The sequence below is a fragment of the Centruroides sculpturatus genome, unplaced genomic scaffold (genome assembly GCF_000671375.1).
Source record: "Centruroides sculpturatus isolate CEXI.00-Female unplaced genomic scaffold, Cexi_2.0 scaffold169, whole genome shotgun sequence".
NCBI classification, from domain to species: domain Eukaryota; kingdom Metazoa; phylum Arthropoda; class Arachnida; order Scorpiones; family Buthidae; genus Centruroides; species Centruroides sculpturatus.
In genome coordinates, this window is record NW_019384492.1 from 291,594 (window position 1) to 309,988 (window position 18,395).

The 18,395-nt window shown below is 29.6% G+C and overlaps 1 protein-coding gene across 1 annotated transcript in view; it reads left to right on the forward strand.

Moving 5' to 3' along the window:
* Nucleotides 1-640: 640 nt before the first annotated feature.
* Nucleotides 641-18,395, forward strand: part of LOC111621809 (patatin-like phospholipase domain-containing protein 7) — an 89,166-nt gene continuing 71,411 nt past the window's right edge. Inside the window, exon 1 of the mRNA XM_023364055.1 lies at nt 641-770. Coding sequence (XP_023219823.1) covers nt 641-770 — 130 coding nt within the window. The remainder of the gene's footprint in view (nt 771-18,395) is intronic.

The following is an 18,395-nucleotide window of genomic DNA, read 5'->3' on the forward strand; positions in this document are numbered from 1 at the left end:
TCATTTGTTTTCTAACTAATTGATTTTAGGACCATGTCCTTGGAAATTTCCAAAATTTACAATTTTTCGGTCACTCTCATTGAACTGGAAAAATTTCTGTCTTTATTACATTAATAATATGAAGAAATCGTTTTTCACTGTACTCGGCTAGAGATTGGTTCAATTAAGCTTTTAAGTGAAATGTCAGTTCTTTCATCAGGGTTTTGTTTATGCCCCCAATTCCCTAATCGCTTAATTATTTGACTACTTCTTAGAGCCGCTGCAAACTACACAGCATTTGCTCGCGTAACGTAGTCCACATGATGTGGATTCCACAGATGTAGATTGGCTATAGAGCAACATTTTATTATAACCTATACTTGTGATCAGTCAGTTTTCGTTCCGAACTTTGAAACAGCATGGGAAAAATACATTTACTAGTTAAGCCACGTTTACTAGTGTAAGCCTAACTAGGCTTAACTAGCTAAAAACTATTTATATATAACTATTTACTATTTATATATAACGTTTATATTATTTTCTTTTTAATACTGAATGTATTAATCATGTAATTTACATACATCGGTAAAATTCTATTATTTCTTTTCGACAAGTGACATGTTCATGTAGTCATCTATCTTCCCTGCTCTCTCTTGCTAGCATGACTGCTCTAGCTGTTGAATTCTGTGAACAGCGAGCATATTCTCGCATTGCTGCGCTAGCAAAAGAAAAACCACGCGGGCAAGAAGAAAGGGGAGGAGCCTTTGACATCATCGGTTTTGCTAGCGCACGTTTGCTAGCATTTTGCTCTCGCAAAGTGCTAGTTTGTGGCGGCTCTTAAGTAGAAATAAGTCAAAACCAGTTACTTTGTACTTGAATATTTGTAGTCTTGGGAAAAAAGTGGAAAGACAAATTTTTATGACAAACGGATACATAAATCGTAAATTTAAGGAAAATAAATTCTGGAGCTTTTTCTGTACCTCATGCATCTCTCTCATTCATTAAATTTAGTTGTAAATGATGCTGTCAAAGTAACAGTTAATTTTTTAACATTATACAAGAATTGTACACGTTTTTTTCTACATCCCCTTAAAGATGGGATATACAAAATCATAATATCATTGGTTTAACATTGAAATCCGTGAGTAATATAAAATTGGAGAGCGGAGTAAAAATATCAAATATTTTAATGGATTTTTTTAAACTCCTGTCAACTATACAGAACTATCATAGAAACATACCAGTAAATTCTTATCGGTTGGGTTAAGTTAAAAATCTACTTGTGATTTGCGTAATCGGGTGAGGGTGACTAAATATCTACCAGGCAGGCGGCTAACAGCCCAGAACCAGTCCTGGATAGAATTGGATGTGGTATATGTGTAGCATCCACCCAAGATCCTAGGAGGCTTCCACCAGCTAAACCAGGTGAGGTTGGTGCACTGTAAAGCAATATGCGGATCTGGCTTTTTGGATGCTGACAATACAGTGCTTCCACTCCGCCACTAATATTCGAATATACAATAGCAATCTTATCTTTCTTTTTCACATGTATAGAAATTTGTAATAAGATACATAATGCGGTTCTAATAAAATATTGTGTGATTATTTTCATATAATTAAAATTAATATGTATTTATTTTTTAGAAAATACAAAGGAAGCGGCGCATCCACCGCTTCCAATGACGGCACGCCACTGCTGTTTTCACTTTAAACTACATGATGCTGACTAGAATATACTATGCACCTGACCAGATACCTAATATTGCTCTCTCACAGAAAAATCTTGACTAAGAGATTGACTTAATTGGAGTGTAGTGGTTTCTCAATGTATGCGGGGATTATCCATTAGCCAGATTTTGGTATTTTGATTGTTATATACCCATTCATGTAAAACCAGGCCTCATCACTAAATATCCAGTTTTCCAATTCCACTATTTTCAACAAATGATTTGAAAAGTCCGTTAAAAAACTGATAATTCGATAATAAATGTATTCGATTTTCGCCTGAGAATGACAAATGATTGAAACTATCTGCAGTATTGCAGTCTCTTTTTCTAGTCTACTTGTTTCAATTGTGTACTGAACAAACATGATACATAATAATCCTAATCTTATAGTAACCCTGTCTGTAATGCAAGTTTTCTTACACTTTTTGATAATGACTGCAACATTCGTGCCATATTGTTATCCATTTTTTCCTCACTCAATATCAATGGATGTCCACTATGCTTTTAATTTATATCACTCCTCATTCCACGAAACTGGATAATCAGTTATGCTATTGCTTAATTATTGGGATGTTTATCATGGGATGTTTCTGTCAAAATTCTTCAATCACTCTCACATAAGAGCAGGTAACAAAATATTGCTCCACCATGAATAAGATGGTATGCTGTGTCTGACATACCACTCATGATACCAACTGCAAATTGAACACATTCTGTTTACGAATCACATTATACCAGTGCTGCCACTTATTAAGAAAATTTTGAGGTGACTTTGTCCTATACAAAAAGCATGCATTTGACAATCAGGTTGCATGATTTTTTGATTGCACTGTATATTACATAATAATAGTAAACTATATATTTTAAATATATTAAGTAAATATATTTAATTATAGATAAATGATTGATAAATTACATTTACAATTAATAGAGAGTAAATTTATTAAATTTAATTCTAATGTTTTTGATTAAAAAAATATGAAAATATTCAATAAAAATGAAATATTTTAAAATATATTTTAGAATATATTGTGTGTAGCCAGTTCTGAAAGTATAATTGGAGGCTTAGCAGTTCTTACAGGTGATCCATCACTATTTACATTTAAAACTGTTACTACAACTTATCTTGGAATAATTAGAAAAAATGATGTTTATAAGTAAGAATTAATTTTGTTTTGATTTTTTTTAATTATAATTTATATATATTTTTTACATCATTGGATCAGCAAAGCAATTTTTGTCTTTATATCACTACTTTTTATAACTTCTAATTCCAACTCATTGTTATATAAGCTTAAATAATTTTATTACTATTATTTAAATTTTAGTATTCTCTCTCTCTCTTTTTTACATTTATCCAAGTTAATTTTCATATTATAAAATCTTTTTAACATTTATTTTATATTGTATTTGTATATGTAAAGAATTTTTCAAGAATTTATATGCCACTTTCTTGCTCCTTTGGTATTGATTCTTTTTTATTTTTAATCATGTCATATATCAGAGTCAATACCAGAGGAATAACAAAGTGGTGTCCATTCCATTCTAATCAAAATAAATGACAGGTCAGACTATTAAATAGACAGCACTTATTGTACACTAAGGTATCTAAGCATAAAGACAATCTCAAATGAAGGAATTTATCTATAGCCCTAGCAGAACAGATCTTCACAAAAAAGAAAGCTACTCTTGAATGGAAGGACACCGAGATTTTGATAAAAAATACAAGATATTTGCTACTTAGATTAGCTGAAGCGTTGATTATCACTACTATCAAACTTCCTGTCATAAATAAGAGAAGGAAACAATCTAGATCCTTGGGTATGGCTTATTTGTTATTTACAGTCATAAGCATGCCACTAAAAACTACAGGTTAAGCTTCTCCCAAGACTTGGTTATTTATATCTTACAAACTTCCATAGGCCAACACTTCTAAATTATCTGCAGATACTATTTTTTATCTATGCGTTTTTATTTACTGTTATTTTATTTTTATTTTTATGTTAGTTTTATGTTTTTTATCATTTTTGTTATTATATTATCTTATCTATCTTTTATTTTAGTTTCATTTGTATTTTGTTTTTTATTTCTGTTTTTATTTTTATTTATTGCTTTATGCATGGATAGTATTATATTTGCCAACCATCAATATTTGGTGCTGACCACCAGCATTTTTTAACACTCCATCAGTGGACAGGCTACTTTTCCCTTTTGTTAGTGTTTTTAAAGAATTTTATATTAATATTATTACATAAACACTTCATTTAATGAGTCTAATACCAATATATAGTATATACTGATGATATTGTATGTACTTTATTACGAATGACTGAAGTGAACCAGAATGACGTTCTCAGATTTATTCAATTGGGAATGAACCAAGATTGATATTTTTATATATGTATTTTGGTATACTTGTGATAATTTTCGCCCAAATATGATAATTTTAAATGTCAGATATGATAAATTGCGTTTTCAAGTCTGTCAATGTTAGTGCTCTTATGTTGGCAGTTAAATCAATTATGGCCAACTCATCATCAGAAGGAAATGAGTTACTTTTACAGTTAGCCCAAATTATTGAACAGCACTACAAGTTTTGGGGCACAGCAGTAGTCAAGCAGTTCCATTTCCTGAATACTGGTAGTTCAATCATGGGGATTTGTGCCTTGCCAGGACAGGCTGGCCATGTGGAGTTTCCGGGTTTTCTTCATGTCTTTAATGCCTATAAGTAGGGGTCAGTAACCCTTAAAAGACCTCCCAGAAGGCATCACCTAGGCAGACCAATATCAATGTTAATAATCAATGTGAAAAGAATTTTTTCACTTTTTATGCTGTCAGCATTTTTATTCAAAAATCAGCATTTTTCTACCAATGTTCCAGCTATTCTCCTTACTAAAAGTTGGCAGATATGATAGTATTATTATTTTCATGTTTATAATTTAAAATATCTGTTGCTTTGTTTTAAAAAATGTTTGAATTTTTTCAAAAGTTTAAAAGGTCAGTTCAAAAGCTTATGTACAAACAGTTGTTCTGTTTGAATTGCCAGAATATTGAATTTTCTAAAGATGGGATGGGATAGTCCCATAAAGTGTTTAATACAAATAAATAACCCAACTCCTTTCATGCATTCAAGTTTCTTTTATTACTTATACCCTTGGTGTTGTCCTTTGAGAATAAATAAATTACCCAAAACACTGAGGAGGAGAAGTGCATAATGCAAATTATATATAATGTAGATTAATTACTAAAGCAAGTGAAACAACTCCATATGAAAAATGGCATGGGGGAAAAGAAACCAAACTTTTCTTATATAAGAATTTTTGGATGCTCAGCCTATGTTATTAATCTTAAAGAAACATGAAAAAAACTAAACATAGAGCCACAAATCTACTTTTTATAGAAAATGAGAGCATTGAAAGGTTACTGATTAGTTGACACAAAATCTGATAAGATATTCCTATGGATACAGAATACTTAAGAAGGTTACATTCAAGATAAACATATATAGAGGTGCTGTTGGATTGTTATTATTTCCAGCAATTAAATCATGTCTGGATATTGTTATAAGTACATTGATATTAGCGAGAAACGTAACAAAACCTTCAGAAAGCAATTGGGAAGAAGTGAAAATAATTTTTATTATATGAATTTGATGGAAAAGAAGAGACTTAAACTAGGAAATATTGACAAAGAATTAGAAATTAAATGTGTTTGATGCCAACTGGGAGGTGATCATACTGACTGCAAATCAAACATGTGAAATTTACTCTTGTTAAAAAGAAGTTCCATTCCAAATGGGAATGAAACTTCCTTTTGGGTTACCATTTGGTTAGTAAAAAGCAACAGTGTTTAGCACTTTTGTCCACTGAAGCCAAATATGTAGTCCTGGCTGAAATCATCCAAGAAACTTTATGGATGAAACAACTTCTAGAAGAAATAAATCTACCAATTATGACACCTTTTAAAATATTTGAGTGCAATCAAAGTTGTATTAGACTTTTAGAATTAGGAAAAGCACAACATCACACAAAACATTGACACAAAATAACATGATTTAAAAAATTCAGGAGAAATTAATGTAATCTATTGTTCGAGTGAACTGATGATGGCTGATTTGTTAATCAAACTGCTTGACATGAATAATATCAAGAAATTTACCTGTGCCATTGGATTGTATTAACAATTGGTTGTTGAGCAGATGTTATAGAATACAATAGTTGAAGTTTTAGTGAATGTAATGTCTGTGTCCATTATATTGTATTGTGACAGTTTTGTAACAGATTTTTGTATTGTATAATAAAAGTTGATGGTACTGATGACAGCCACTTAGGGAACCATTAGTCATGGTGGCCTCTTTTTACTCTCTTCTTTATAGTACTGACCTTCTGTTAGACAAGTGTTTTCTTTGTTTATGTAATCTGTTCTACAAGTTTAACCAGTTATATCACAATTTTCTAAAAGCATAACAAGTCTAACATGAAACAACCACTTCACACCTAAATGCTAATGAACAACAAAAAAATTTTAATGTTCAAACGTTTTCGGCCATCTTTCAGAGGCCCTCATCAGGAAAAATTGCAGAGAATAGAAAAACAGTTCTATCTTTTTAACAGTTTTCGAACATAACTTTGTTCTAATTTTTAACATTTAAACGATGTTGAATACAAAGATTGTTACGTATTACAACATATAATTAAAATATTTATAAATAAAGTTATAAATAAATACAATAATAATATACTATATGGTGTTAATATATAAAATAATATATATGGTGGTAATAATATACTTTATTATAAAAGTTAGCCTGCCGTTTTAATGTATAAACGATGTGTGATAGGAAAAAAATTGTTTCCTTTACATCGCCTAAAGCTAACTTCATACTAAAAAATCATAGTTATGTTTTGTGGCTTTGTAAATAATACTTCCACGATTGTGGAACTGGAATATAGTCGGAGTTAATGCAACCTCCCTTCATGCCTGCTGTATAAATTTCAATAGCCTCCAACAAACATAAGTCGTGTCGGTCAAATGCCCTGTGTAAAAGCGTAGATTCATCTCAACAAGGAGAAACTCTGGATTTGGTAGCATACTGGGCTAGTGCAGTATTATACTTCCCCTTTGACACATTGTACTTGTGGTCTCGTATTCTAGCCTCTAGAGATCTGTACGTGGACCCAATGTATGTTATAGGACTATTGAAACGATTGTATTGCAATGGAATGCGGTACACTCCTGGCACTTTCTTGTCCTTGGACTTGTCTTTTGCATTAGATAAGATTCGAAAAATGTTGTTTTCTCCTATAAGTTAAGGTCCTATAAGTTTTAACTACCACCAACATGAGGCTTAATGATGCAGAGCACAAGTGGATGGTTATAGCTTATGAACCATCACTCCAACAAATTTATAATAGAATTTCTAAAGATTTAAACTTGCACTTAACTTATAGGAGAAAACAGAACATTTTTTGAATCTTATCTAATGCAAAAGACAAGTCTGAGGACAAGAAAGCGCCAGGAGTGTACCGCATTCCATTGCATGATAATATATTCTATGATAAAAGTTAGCCCAATGTTTTAATGTATAAACGATGTGTGATAGGGAAAAAATTGTTTCCTTTACATCGCCTAAAGCTAACTTCATACTAAAAAATTATAGTTATGTTTTGTGGCTATGTAAATAATACTTCCATGATTGTGGATATGTTGTAATATGTAACGATCTTTGTATTCAACATTGTTTAAATGTTAAAAATTAGAACACAGCTATGTTCGAAAACTGTTAAAAAGATAGAACTGTTTTTCTATTCTCTGCAATTTTTCCTGATGAGGGCCTCTGAAAGATGGCCGAAAACGTTTGAACATTAAAATTTTTTGTTGTTCATTTGCTGGAATTAGCATTTAGGTGTGAAGTGGTTGTTTTAATATATATTTCCAGTTTGTGTGCCAGTTTTTTATGTCTAAAAGTCTAACTTGTCATTCTTCACTACAGTTCTGTTATTGGATAAGTATAAGAAATGTAGTTTCAGTAATTTTTTAACTTTATATATCACTTACAGCAGAAATAAATGTCCTGTATATTTTTTGAAATTTTTAATTTATCTAAAACATTAAGCTAAGCACACCGGTTGTGGACACTGCATTATTAGTGAACACTTTGAACTTCAAATATGAGTAATATGGTTGTAGATGGCTTCACTGTTCAAACATAGACAAATCATTCAGTAGACAGACTTCTGTCTACTGAATGATTTGTATGTTTGAACAGTGAAGCCATCTACAACCATATTACTCATATTTGAAGTTCAAAGTGTTCACTACTAATGCAGTGTCCACTACCGGTGCATTTACCTTATTTCTAGTGAGGTTGAAAGGGAACTTGTCAGCAGTTTTCATTGTTATTTTAAAGACATAATTTTCCTAAGATTCAAACAAATTATTAACAGATAAGCTAAATTGAATGAGGTTTTTCTAATGAAGTAAAATTTTATTTCCATTATCAGTAAGGTAAAGTTTTATGTTTTTTCAAAAATACAAAACCTGACAAGTTTCCTTTTTGATCTTATTGCTTCAATTTATTGTTAAGAAGACTATCTTCATTTAATTAATCTATCTACATTCATATTTTATTATGTAATATTTGAAATACTGAATTTTATTGACAGAATATAATAATAAGTTAGATTAGATTTTTTTTTATATAAAATTTTTGTTGTAATTTTCACTAGGAGCTATAAAAAACAGCTATAGTTTTAAATAAAATTTATGTGTGCATTATGTAATAACATGAAATTTGATAATTTAATTATTTTTTTTCTTTATTTAATTTAATGAATTATTCTAATTACTTCTTATATATATTTTTTCATATAGAATATTACATGAGACTCCTTCAAGTGTTCTTAATCTTGCAAATATTATTATTAAAACTTTATGTCCTTTTGTTCATGAAATTGACTATGCATTGGATTGGATTAATATTGAATCAGGGAAAGCATTATACAGGTATATATAATCCTGATTTTTAGTTTAAGAAAAAAAATTATGTTATTAATGTAAAAATTAAAAATACTGTTAATTTGTGATTAGTTGAATGTCTTTGAACTATAGAATTTAAATTTACTGTTTTTTTCATAAATTATTACAAAAAATTCTAATTATGAATTTCTGTGAATTTAATTTTTATAAAATCACTAAAATATCATATTTCAGTAATTTATAAACAAATACATAAAATGAAGAATTATTTATGTGACATTGTCACAATGCAAAGCTGCAATTTTTAATCATATTTTTAATTTATCTAATTTAAAATATATGCTCTCCACATCAAATTAGTCATGGCTTACCCCTGTACATCATACTTTTTCTTTAACAATAGAGTTGTGCTGGTCATCTAGCTAACACATTTCAGGGAAAAATTTTTGAATTGAAATAACATGACTTCTGGTTTGTATCAGAAGTTCATATATAGTTAATTGGGGCCTCATGCCCCTAAGCTTTCCATATCTAGTCTTGAATTTTATTTACCTAACACCATTCTTGAGATTAAGGAAAGATGGACAGAAGATGACAGTGGGAATTTATAGGTTTATAATTTTTTCAAATTGCAGCCCAATAAACATTCAGTATGGATGATGATAACTTGTAATATCTTTATTCAAACTTGTGTTTTACTTCAATCATAAAGTTAAGGAATTTTGGAACACAGTTTTATTTTATCTACCATTTGCTTTTGTGCCGATTCAGCAGTAATGGTTGGGTTTTGAGTTATACATAACTTTATTTTTAATTTTTTGTTTGAGTTGTATAAAGGTTGGCAGCACTTTAGAAGGAGGGACAGAATATTTAAGGAATTGTGGATTGGCTGCTGAGTTCTTTTTCCTTTGTGTGTGTTCTGGTGTTCTGAGGAACTGTGTTGTGAAGGAAGTGGTATCTAGACAGACAGGTAATATAAGACTAGTATGGAAACAATTGGTTTGCATCAGCAGAATTGTTAACCGGAGGATTGGAACATTTGTTGGGTTTCAATCAATTGTCAGTAAAGGACCATTTACTGAGAATTAGTTTCTATATGAGACACACGTCTTGGTTGGCCAAAAGGACTTGTAATATATAAAACTCGTTGTACAGATGAGCCTGTATAGTTTGTAAGTGACTGTATCTGTGTCCTGTGAACAACTGTGTAAATTTTGTATATGGTTTATTAGCAATTATGTGCATTGGTATTTTCCAATTATGTGAAGTTCCAAAAACTGGTCAAAGTTTAAATTTATTATTAAATTTATTGGGACAAGAAATTTCCATTGTTAAATCAGACCAAAGGTTATGCAAGATATATGAGACAGAGATGAAAGAAAAGAAACTATTAATGTCAAACCCGAAGCAATAGATGTAGACGAATGTCGACTAGGAGAGATGGAACTTTGACAGGATGCTCATATACAAGCAATTAGAACATAGAAAAATTTAAAAAGGGGGAAAGGGCTATTGCATCAAATTGTTAAAATTCTAAAATGTCAGAGGAAAGTCAATAATGAAGTAAAATATGAGTGCAGGTTTCAAAGTTTCATCAATGCTTCTTGGTCAGAGTCAACAGATGGGGTCGGGTAGATTCTTTGAGGTGAACCTTTCTCGTGGCCCGGGCAGATCTCGTCATTCACCTGGAGACAGGAACCAATCAAAAAGGAGAAAGGGGACATGGAGCCAATCAAGAAGGCAGACAGAGAGAGAGAAACACACAAAAACTTCAAAATCCAAGGTCAAGATGCAGTTTTCTGTCTGTTATGCCCAACCTGTAACCTGTGCCACTATAGACAGACTGTGTGACTGATGCCAACTGATGGAGTCTCTCCACCTGCCTTACAAACTGAACAATGCCACTGCTCTGGGGCCACCTTTGATCGACGATCGAGAAAACAACATTGATGCCCAGGACATCCGAACAGCTGATGGTTTTAAAGCAAATTATTTTGTTCTTAGTATATATTAATCTTACATTAAAATAAACAGTTTTTGTTAGACATCATCTTTGTTTCTACTGCCACTACCCACATATGAAAGGGCTCTAGACCATCTCTGACACAAAATTAACTGATTTTCCTTAAAAGTCGGCTTCTTACAATTATACTTACAGGTTCTAGTTAATGTTTTCTGTAATTAGTTTTGTTTGTCTTGTATATTGGAAATATTTGTACATGGATTTACAGTATATGCATTAATTTCATAAAAGAATAAATTTGGATTACCTGTGTGTTGAAATTCTGTATAAAATTTTCAATTTGTAGTCTTTTTAATTTTCTATCCCCATGAAACAAGGAACTTACAAAATTAAAGATTACAATTAATATAAAAACAATAAATGATATATAAAATTATTAAGATTGTTGTTGTAATTAAATATATGCTAATGAAACATATATTTTATTTAAGACAAGATGATTCTTCTGAATTTATGTATATTTTACTGAATGGACGTTTACGATCAATTTTAAGTCTACCAGATGGTAAAAAAGAATATGTGGATGAATATGGAAGAGGAGATTTAGTTGGAATTGTAAGATTTAATAAAGAGGACTTATAAAAAATACAATATTAAACAATGAATATTTCATTTTCCATTTGTTTAGGCAGAATTTCTTACTCAAAGAAAACGTTGTACAACAGTAAGAACTATTAGGTAAATCTATCTATAATTATTTACATATTTTTAAAATTGTTTTTCATAATTATTAAAATATTACATTCTATAATTTTGACATTCATTTCCACAAATTTCAAAAATTATATTGAAAAATTTTGAAACTATCATATGGAACAGAAAAATTACAAATGTTAAATAAGAAAAATGTAAAATTTGTTTAACTGTTTAGTATCTGAAAGTTGCATGATGTAAATGATTTACATATATGTCTTTTGTAACTATTATTTACATATTATTTCAAATTATGTAGGAATTCAGAATTGGCAAAAATATCATATGGATTAATGGAAGTAATTAAAAGAAAATATCCAGAGGTAAAGTTTGAAAATTTAAAAATTTTAAAGTGAATTTTAATTTTTATCATTGTGTAATCTATTAATCTGTTAAAAGTCTTCACATGAACTACACATTATTTTTCAAGTTTTTGTTATGGATTTATACTATTACTGGTATTATATTATATCAGTGTCTGTTCCAACAGTAAATAGAACAGAAACTTATTTTGGTAACACTGAAACGGGGTTTATAGATGAATAAAAAAATTTGTTATGTTCTTCTAATATGACATTTACCAGAGGTCAAGAACTACCCAGAAGACAAAAGTGATTTATTCATCTATAAATTTCTTTTTAATGGTTACAAAAATAAATGATTATATCTGGCAAATATTGTTAATTTTAGCTTTATATTAGAACAGAAACTGTTAGTAGGCAAGAAAGATATATTTCTTTAACTAAAGTTAGCTTGGTGATGTATTGTTCAATATTGTATTTGTCAAGCATACACACTTCACATTTGACCAGATCTATATCTCTGCAATCAATATTTACTGATAAAAATATTTATACAAACTATGAGATCTACCCTTTACAGTCAATATTAAACAATAATAGTAATTTTCATGAAGTTTAGTATAGAAGTTATAGGACATAGGAAAGAATTTACACAGAATGAGAGCTTGATATTGGAATATCTTAAATTCATGCACAGAATTTGGCACATAGAGGTTGCCTCATATCTGAGATGACATCATGCAGCTATATATGTGCAAGTTATTGTACAATGGGGCCATTGGGTAAAATGCACTTTGACAGGTTGTTTGTTTAGCATGTGTGCATATAATAGATGTACATTGTCTTTCTTTATTGCTGTTATAAGATGTGTTGTAATGCTGTAAATTCTATCCTTATTTGTTAATTGTGATAGTGTATATTTTCTGTACATATCCTGAAGAATAAATATTTATTCTGTTATGTGTACATAGCTTCATTATTTTTTGTCTATATCTTAAACGAATCACATGCACTTACAACAATTGGTCACTCTACCTGATATTTTTCTAGCTTACCAATAACTTCTGAGAGATATCCACTTTCTGACACATCTTGTTTTAGTAGTTGACAACTGAATCTTTTCTATCTCTTTCTTTAACCAGTACTCTTAGCCAAATGTTTGTCAAAGACCAAATTTCACCAGAAAATTCTCTATTCTCTTGCTTCTCATGGAAATCAATCATTGCACTTTTGACCAGTTTGCTCACTTTTCCAACCAATAGAAACATGTAAATAATACTGACAGAGCTGTTCTTATTGGTTGCACACCATCAGGTAATCTGATTATTTAACAACCAATTCAGCCAACCAACCCTAAGACAAAAAAAGGGGAACTATACAAAAGACAAACTAGAAGTAAAAAAATAAAAATAATAAAATGGCGTGTTTTAACATGTCACATTGCCCTGATGTTATTAAACCGTGCCTTAAGTGTTAAAAAATTATTTTTACCATTTTTTTGATATTTCAGTAAAGTTTTATTTTATTGAAATATAATTAAAAAGATAATCTTTGTTTTAATATAAGTAAACTCCTTAGTTTTTCTTTTATTTACTTATTTTTACAATATATCTTTTTAATCCTATTTCTTTTTACAAACAGATAAATACAAAAATTCTTTTCATATTTTTCACTTTTTCCACTTTTTCTCAGCTTCTACTTGATTATATTTTAACCATATGTTTCTTTTGATATTATTCAGAAATTTTTATTTTTTCTGATAGTTATAGTTTATTCATAATAATTGTAAATATCAATGTAGTTTTTTTTCAGTTTTGTTGTTAAGAATGAATGATTGTTAGTAGTTATATAGAGTATGTGGCATTGTATTGTCAACATCATAAATTCAATCATAAATATAATTCTATTATTTTTTCTGAAAATTTGAACTTCTTAATTATCTGCAATAGTAAATATTATAAAGTGTTTTAGTTATGTGAGAAGATATTTAAATCTGTTTGTAGAAAGATAATGATATAATTTCTTTATTGAAAGTAAAAATTTATAACAATATATTTTAATAAAAAGTTTAGTATTTCTGAAGGAATGTTTTTACAGCCATATTCACTGTCTCAATTTAAATTTAAAGTTTAATTCACAAGCTAACTTTCAATAATTATTCATCATACATTAATCCAAGATTTAATTTATAAATTCAAATTGTTGTTTAACTCTACACTATTAGTGATTTAATTTTTACATTACATATCAATTCATGCACCAATTAAATTCATGATAAAATAATGTTGACCTATTCAGGTATTTTTAAATTTTTAAGAGTTATAAGCAGTTGTAGCAAAAATGATTATGTTATTTCTGAATATTGAAACATATTTAGGAATACATATTTTTAAATTTTTGATGGAATTTCTCTAACTTTAAACAATTGTTCTTTTCTCTTGTCTTCATTTTTATACTTTTATAACCAAGTATAAATTGTTTATTAATTTATTTTGTATCACTTTTATACAAGGATAACTATTATATTATTCTGCTATACTTTTTCCATTATTTTTGTATTTATTTATTTATTTATCATAGCATTTTGTCTGGTATAGTTTTATGTTTCATAATTTCTATTAACAAAATGTTTTATTGAATGATTTTACTACAAATTAAATTCCTATTCCATTAATGATTCTTACTTTAAATTACTGTTTAGTTTCCACATACTAGTATGTGCAGATAGGTACAAAAATTAAGGAAATAATGTATCAGTAATAAACATTTAATTATAAAAAGTCTAATTTTACAGACTACAACACAACTAATAAGAAAAAATACTTTGTGTATGCAAGTTCAAAAAATTATATTTTAACAGAATCTAATTTACATTTAGTTTGCAAATAAATAATTTAAATATAAATAAATGTTATACAGTAGACCCCCTATAATGCTTAGATACGTTCCACGCTAATCGAATTTTACGTTGTAGGAATGATTAAATACATGAGCCAATCGCAGCTCGATAGGTGGGAACTTTACGGACTAAGGCTGTTTGAAAGGTTTTCTTCTATAAAATTAACCGATTCTAGACTAATTCCACTCAACATTTCCAAAACACGTATAATTTTTTGGGAATAATCCGTATAAACTATGCTATAAACAAAAAATTGTAGGATTACTTATCGAGTGTGTACCGTTCGACTACGCCGTTGCTTAAAGCTGGTTTTCATCGCGGAACAGCACATTAAACGGCGGCCGCGATTTCTAATAACGAATTTTTCGCATAAAAATAACTTGACCTTTGGAGACATCATTAATATAAATAATTTTTATGGCCGTTGAATAAGAAGTGTTTCTTTCACAAGAAATGTATAAAATTAGTGCTGTATTAGACTTACGGTACCTAATTTACATACTGTGCAGACGATAATAAACTCAACTTACTAGCCTAAAATCTCCGTAGCGTGTTGCCAGGCGGCAGAAAGCATATAATTATATATACAGTACCTAATTTATATAAAGTTAATATATAATTATATATACAGTACCTAATTTATATATAATTTATATATAATACTAAACAGACGATAGCAAACTCAATTTAGCCGCTCCGTAGTGTGGTGCAGGGTCGGAGGAAAGTAGTTCGGCTGCTCATCCACTATTGGTCCAGACTCTATCAATCTTGTCGCAAAACGACGTTATAGGAGGTAATTTATACGAAAGTTGCTACAATTTTTTCGCTACGTTATAGGAATTGTTGTTATAGGAACGCACGTTATAGGGGGGTCGACTGTACTTGAAAATAAATAATGTAACTGTTATTTATTATTCTTATTGTCCAATTTTATTTTATTTTTTGAAGGTTCTTCAAAGATTTATATACATATTGGGAAACAGTACTCTAGGGTCATTAAAAAGAACATTTTTAGGTAAGTTTTATATTATTTGTATATATCTTAAAAGCAAAATGTTCTGTCCCCATTGAAACTGAAACCAACAGTTTACAAAGAAGCAGTGTACAAGTAGGTCATATCGGGTCACAGATGGGTTCTACAATTTGTTTTTCAAAAAGATCACCCATTAACTTCCTCTGTGGACTCGACATGAATTCATGGAAAGGGTTGACAAATGGGAAGGAAGGTCTTTGTGTAGAGATTGGATACACAAAAAGACTTCACTTTTGACTTAGACTTAAAGAGATGGCTATATGTTTGCTCCTGTAGCAACTATTCTTTAATTTTGATTTTTGAATAATAACCTTTGGGTATTATTTAAAAAATCAGAATATACAGAATACAGATATATACACTCACTGCCAAAAGTTAAGCACGGAGCAGAAAATGTTCAGGTCCGGAAAGCAATCTGCATTTGAGAGGCTGCAATTCACTGCAGAAGTAGGTGGAAGTATGAAAATATGTTACATTACTATCAATCATGGTTACGTGCCACGAAATATGCAAAACAGGCAGTTGTATAAGAAGCTAGCCTTCTGAAGTGTGAGAGGAGTTGCATTTAAGTGCCGAGAAAAAGTGTGGAGAACTGTCATATAATTAGTTTGCATGACTGATATGTTTCTATGACTTCCAGAAGACGAATGACAGACAGTGAGAGCTGACGGTGTGTGGGATGCCTTGAAGCAGGACAATCAATCACAGATGTTGCTCTTTTCTTNTAAAAAGGTATTTATTTGATTTATTCATAGACTAAATAAATTTTTAATTATAAATATGATCAGTAATTATAATTTTTTAAATCAAATTTAAAGATTCCAGAAATTATTTCACGTTAACAGAAGAATCTCAATTGAATTATTAAGTGATCAAAGCAAAATTAATGTTATGTTCCCATAACTGATGAGTTAATTAATATACATTTTTTGTCTCGATTTTTAATTTCCTGCAAAAAATAATTAATCTAGATATTATTGGAATTTACATTTATCAGATGTTCTTAAAAACTATTATAAAAATATATAAAAGACAAATTTGTGTCATATTTATACTAAATTGAAATTAAATGTATGAATTATTGATTAGTACATATATAAATATGCTAACATATACTATTTTTGTACTACCTTATAATAACGATCCACAAAAACCTTTTTATAACAGTGTTGTGTCCGTTACAATATTCACTAACGTTCAACAGTCAAGAAGAGACACCATTTAGTCAGCACCTGAAGAAGACCTCAGTGGAGGTCGAAAATGTTAGTGAATATTGTAACGGACACAACACTGTTATAAAAAGGTTTTTGTGGATAGTTATTACTCAATTAGAAGTTGTATTGTGTTACCTTATAATATTTTATAAATACCTCTGAGGATGTTTTATTGCCAGCATTCATATGTAATTTGTTTATAATATTAAAAAATATTTTTTCATTTTAAGTAGCTTGTCTTCATGACTGGTATGATTATTACATTCTGAAACATCCTGGGCTGACCAAAACAAGTTGAATTTTATTTAGCTCAGTTCTAGTTACACCAAACTGAGTTAAGCAACTATCCTCATATCTAGTGAGTTAGTTTTTAAAAGAGATTATAACTCACTAGATATACTGAATTATCCATAGCACACTATACTTTTCATCTTTGCTATATTTAATGCATATATTTTTATTTTTCTTTTAATTCATTATATTTAGCAAAGGATCTTTATTGAATTTCATCATCTATTAACTAATACGTCAAGTTTCAAAGGTAGTTCCTAAGATCATAAATTATTAATAATGAATCTGAGTGTATTATTATTATTATTATGTTGCAAATGTCATGCTCAGCTAATACTGGTGCCAAGTGTTATGTCAGACTAAACTCAAGGCATAGCTACCCAACAAGTATAATAGTAAGCTTCTGTGTTAATGGTGTATGTGTGCATGTCTAGAAACTTCCTAACAATGTGACAAGTATTCAATATTGCAGCTTTCTGTAATGTCGCGTATGTTTTTATTAAGATTTAACGTATATAGACTTTTATGTAGTACTAGCTTACTTGTCGCACATTGCTGCGATCTCAGAAGAAAGGAAATTCAAGCAAACTTGTTATGATAAAATTAAATTTACATTTTATCATTTCTATTGAAACTTATTATTCATTTTCATCGGGAAAATATTTCAAAGTGTCGTTTCAATTCTATTTATTTATTGGAGTGTTTGTGGATACATGATATTTTTTGTTATTCCGTCTGGTGCGTACATGAATAAATCAGAAGGTTTTCCGACGCATGAGCTGGCCACATACAGTTGTCCATGTTAGAAGCACAGATTCTCAAAATTTAGCCCACACACTTGCAGCGATTGTCAGAATTGCGATATTCCCCATTTTTTATATATATTTTTTAATCCTTTATAATTTTAATTATTTAATTGCTCCTTCCTCTCTTCCTTGGCATGTTGTGAAATTTCTGATAGCTGGATAATAAACCGTTTTATTGTAAATTGTCTTTTAAAATTATTTTGAGTTGATATTAAAATTTGGAAAAGAGGGATCCCTATATCGGTAAAATACGCGAATTTCTTTCTACAACTTCGGTTGTTGTTCAGGATACAGTTAAGGTTTTAACAAAGTTTGAGCAAATACATAATTAGCAAAAAAAGTTGAAATAAAGTGATTAAACAAAAATTATTACAAATATCGTAAATAATAAATGCATATATAGAGATATTTTTTGAAGGGGGGAAATGGTCTTCACAATTTGAAATCGAT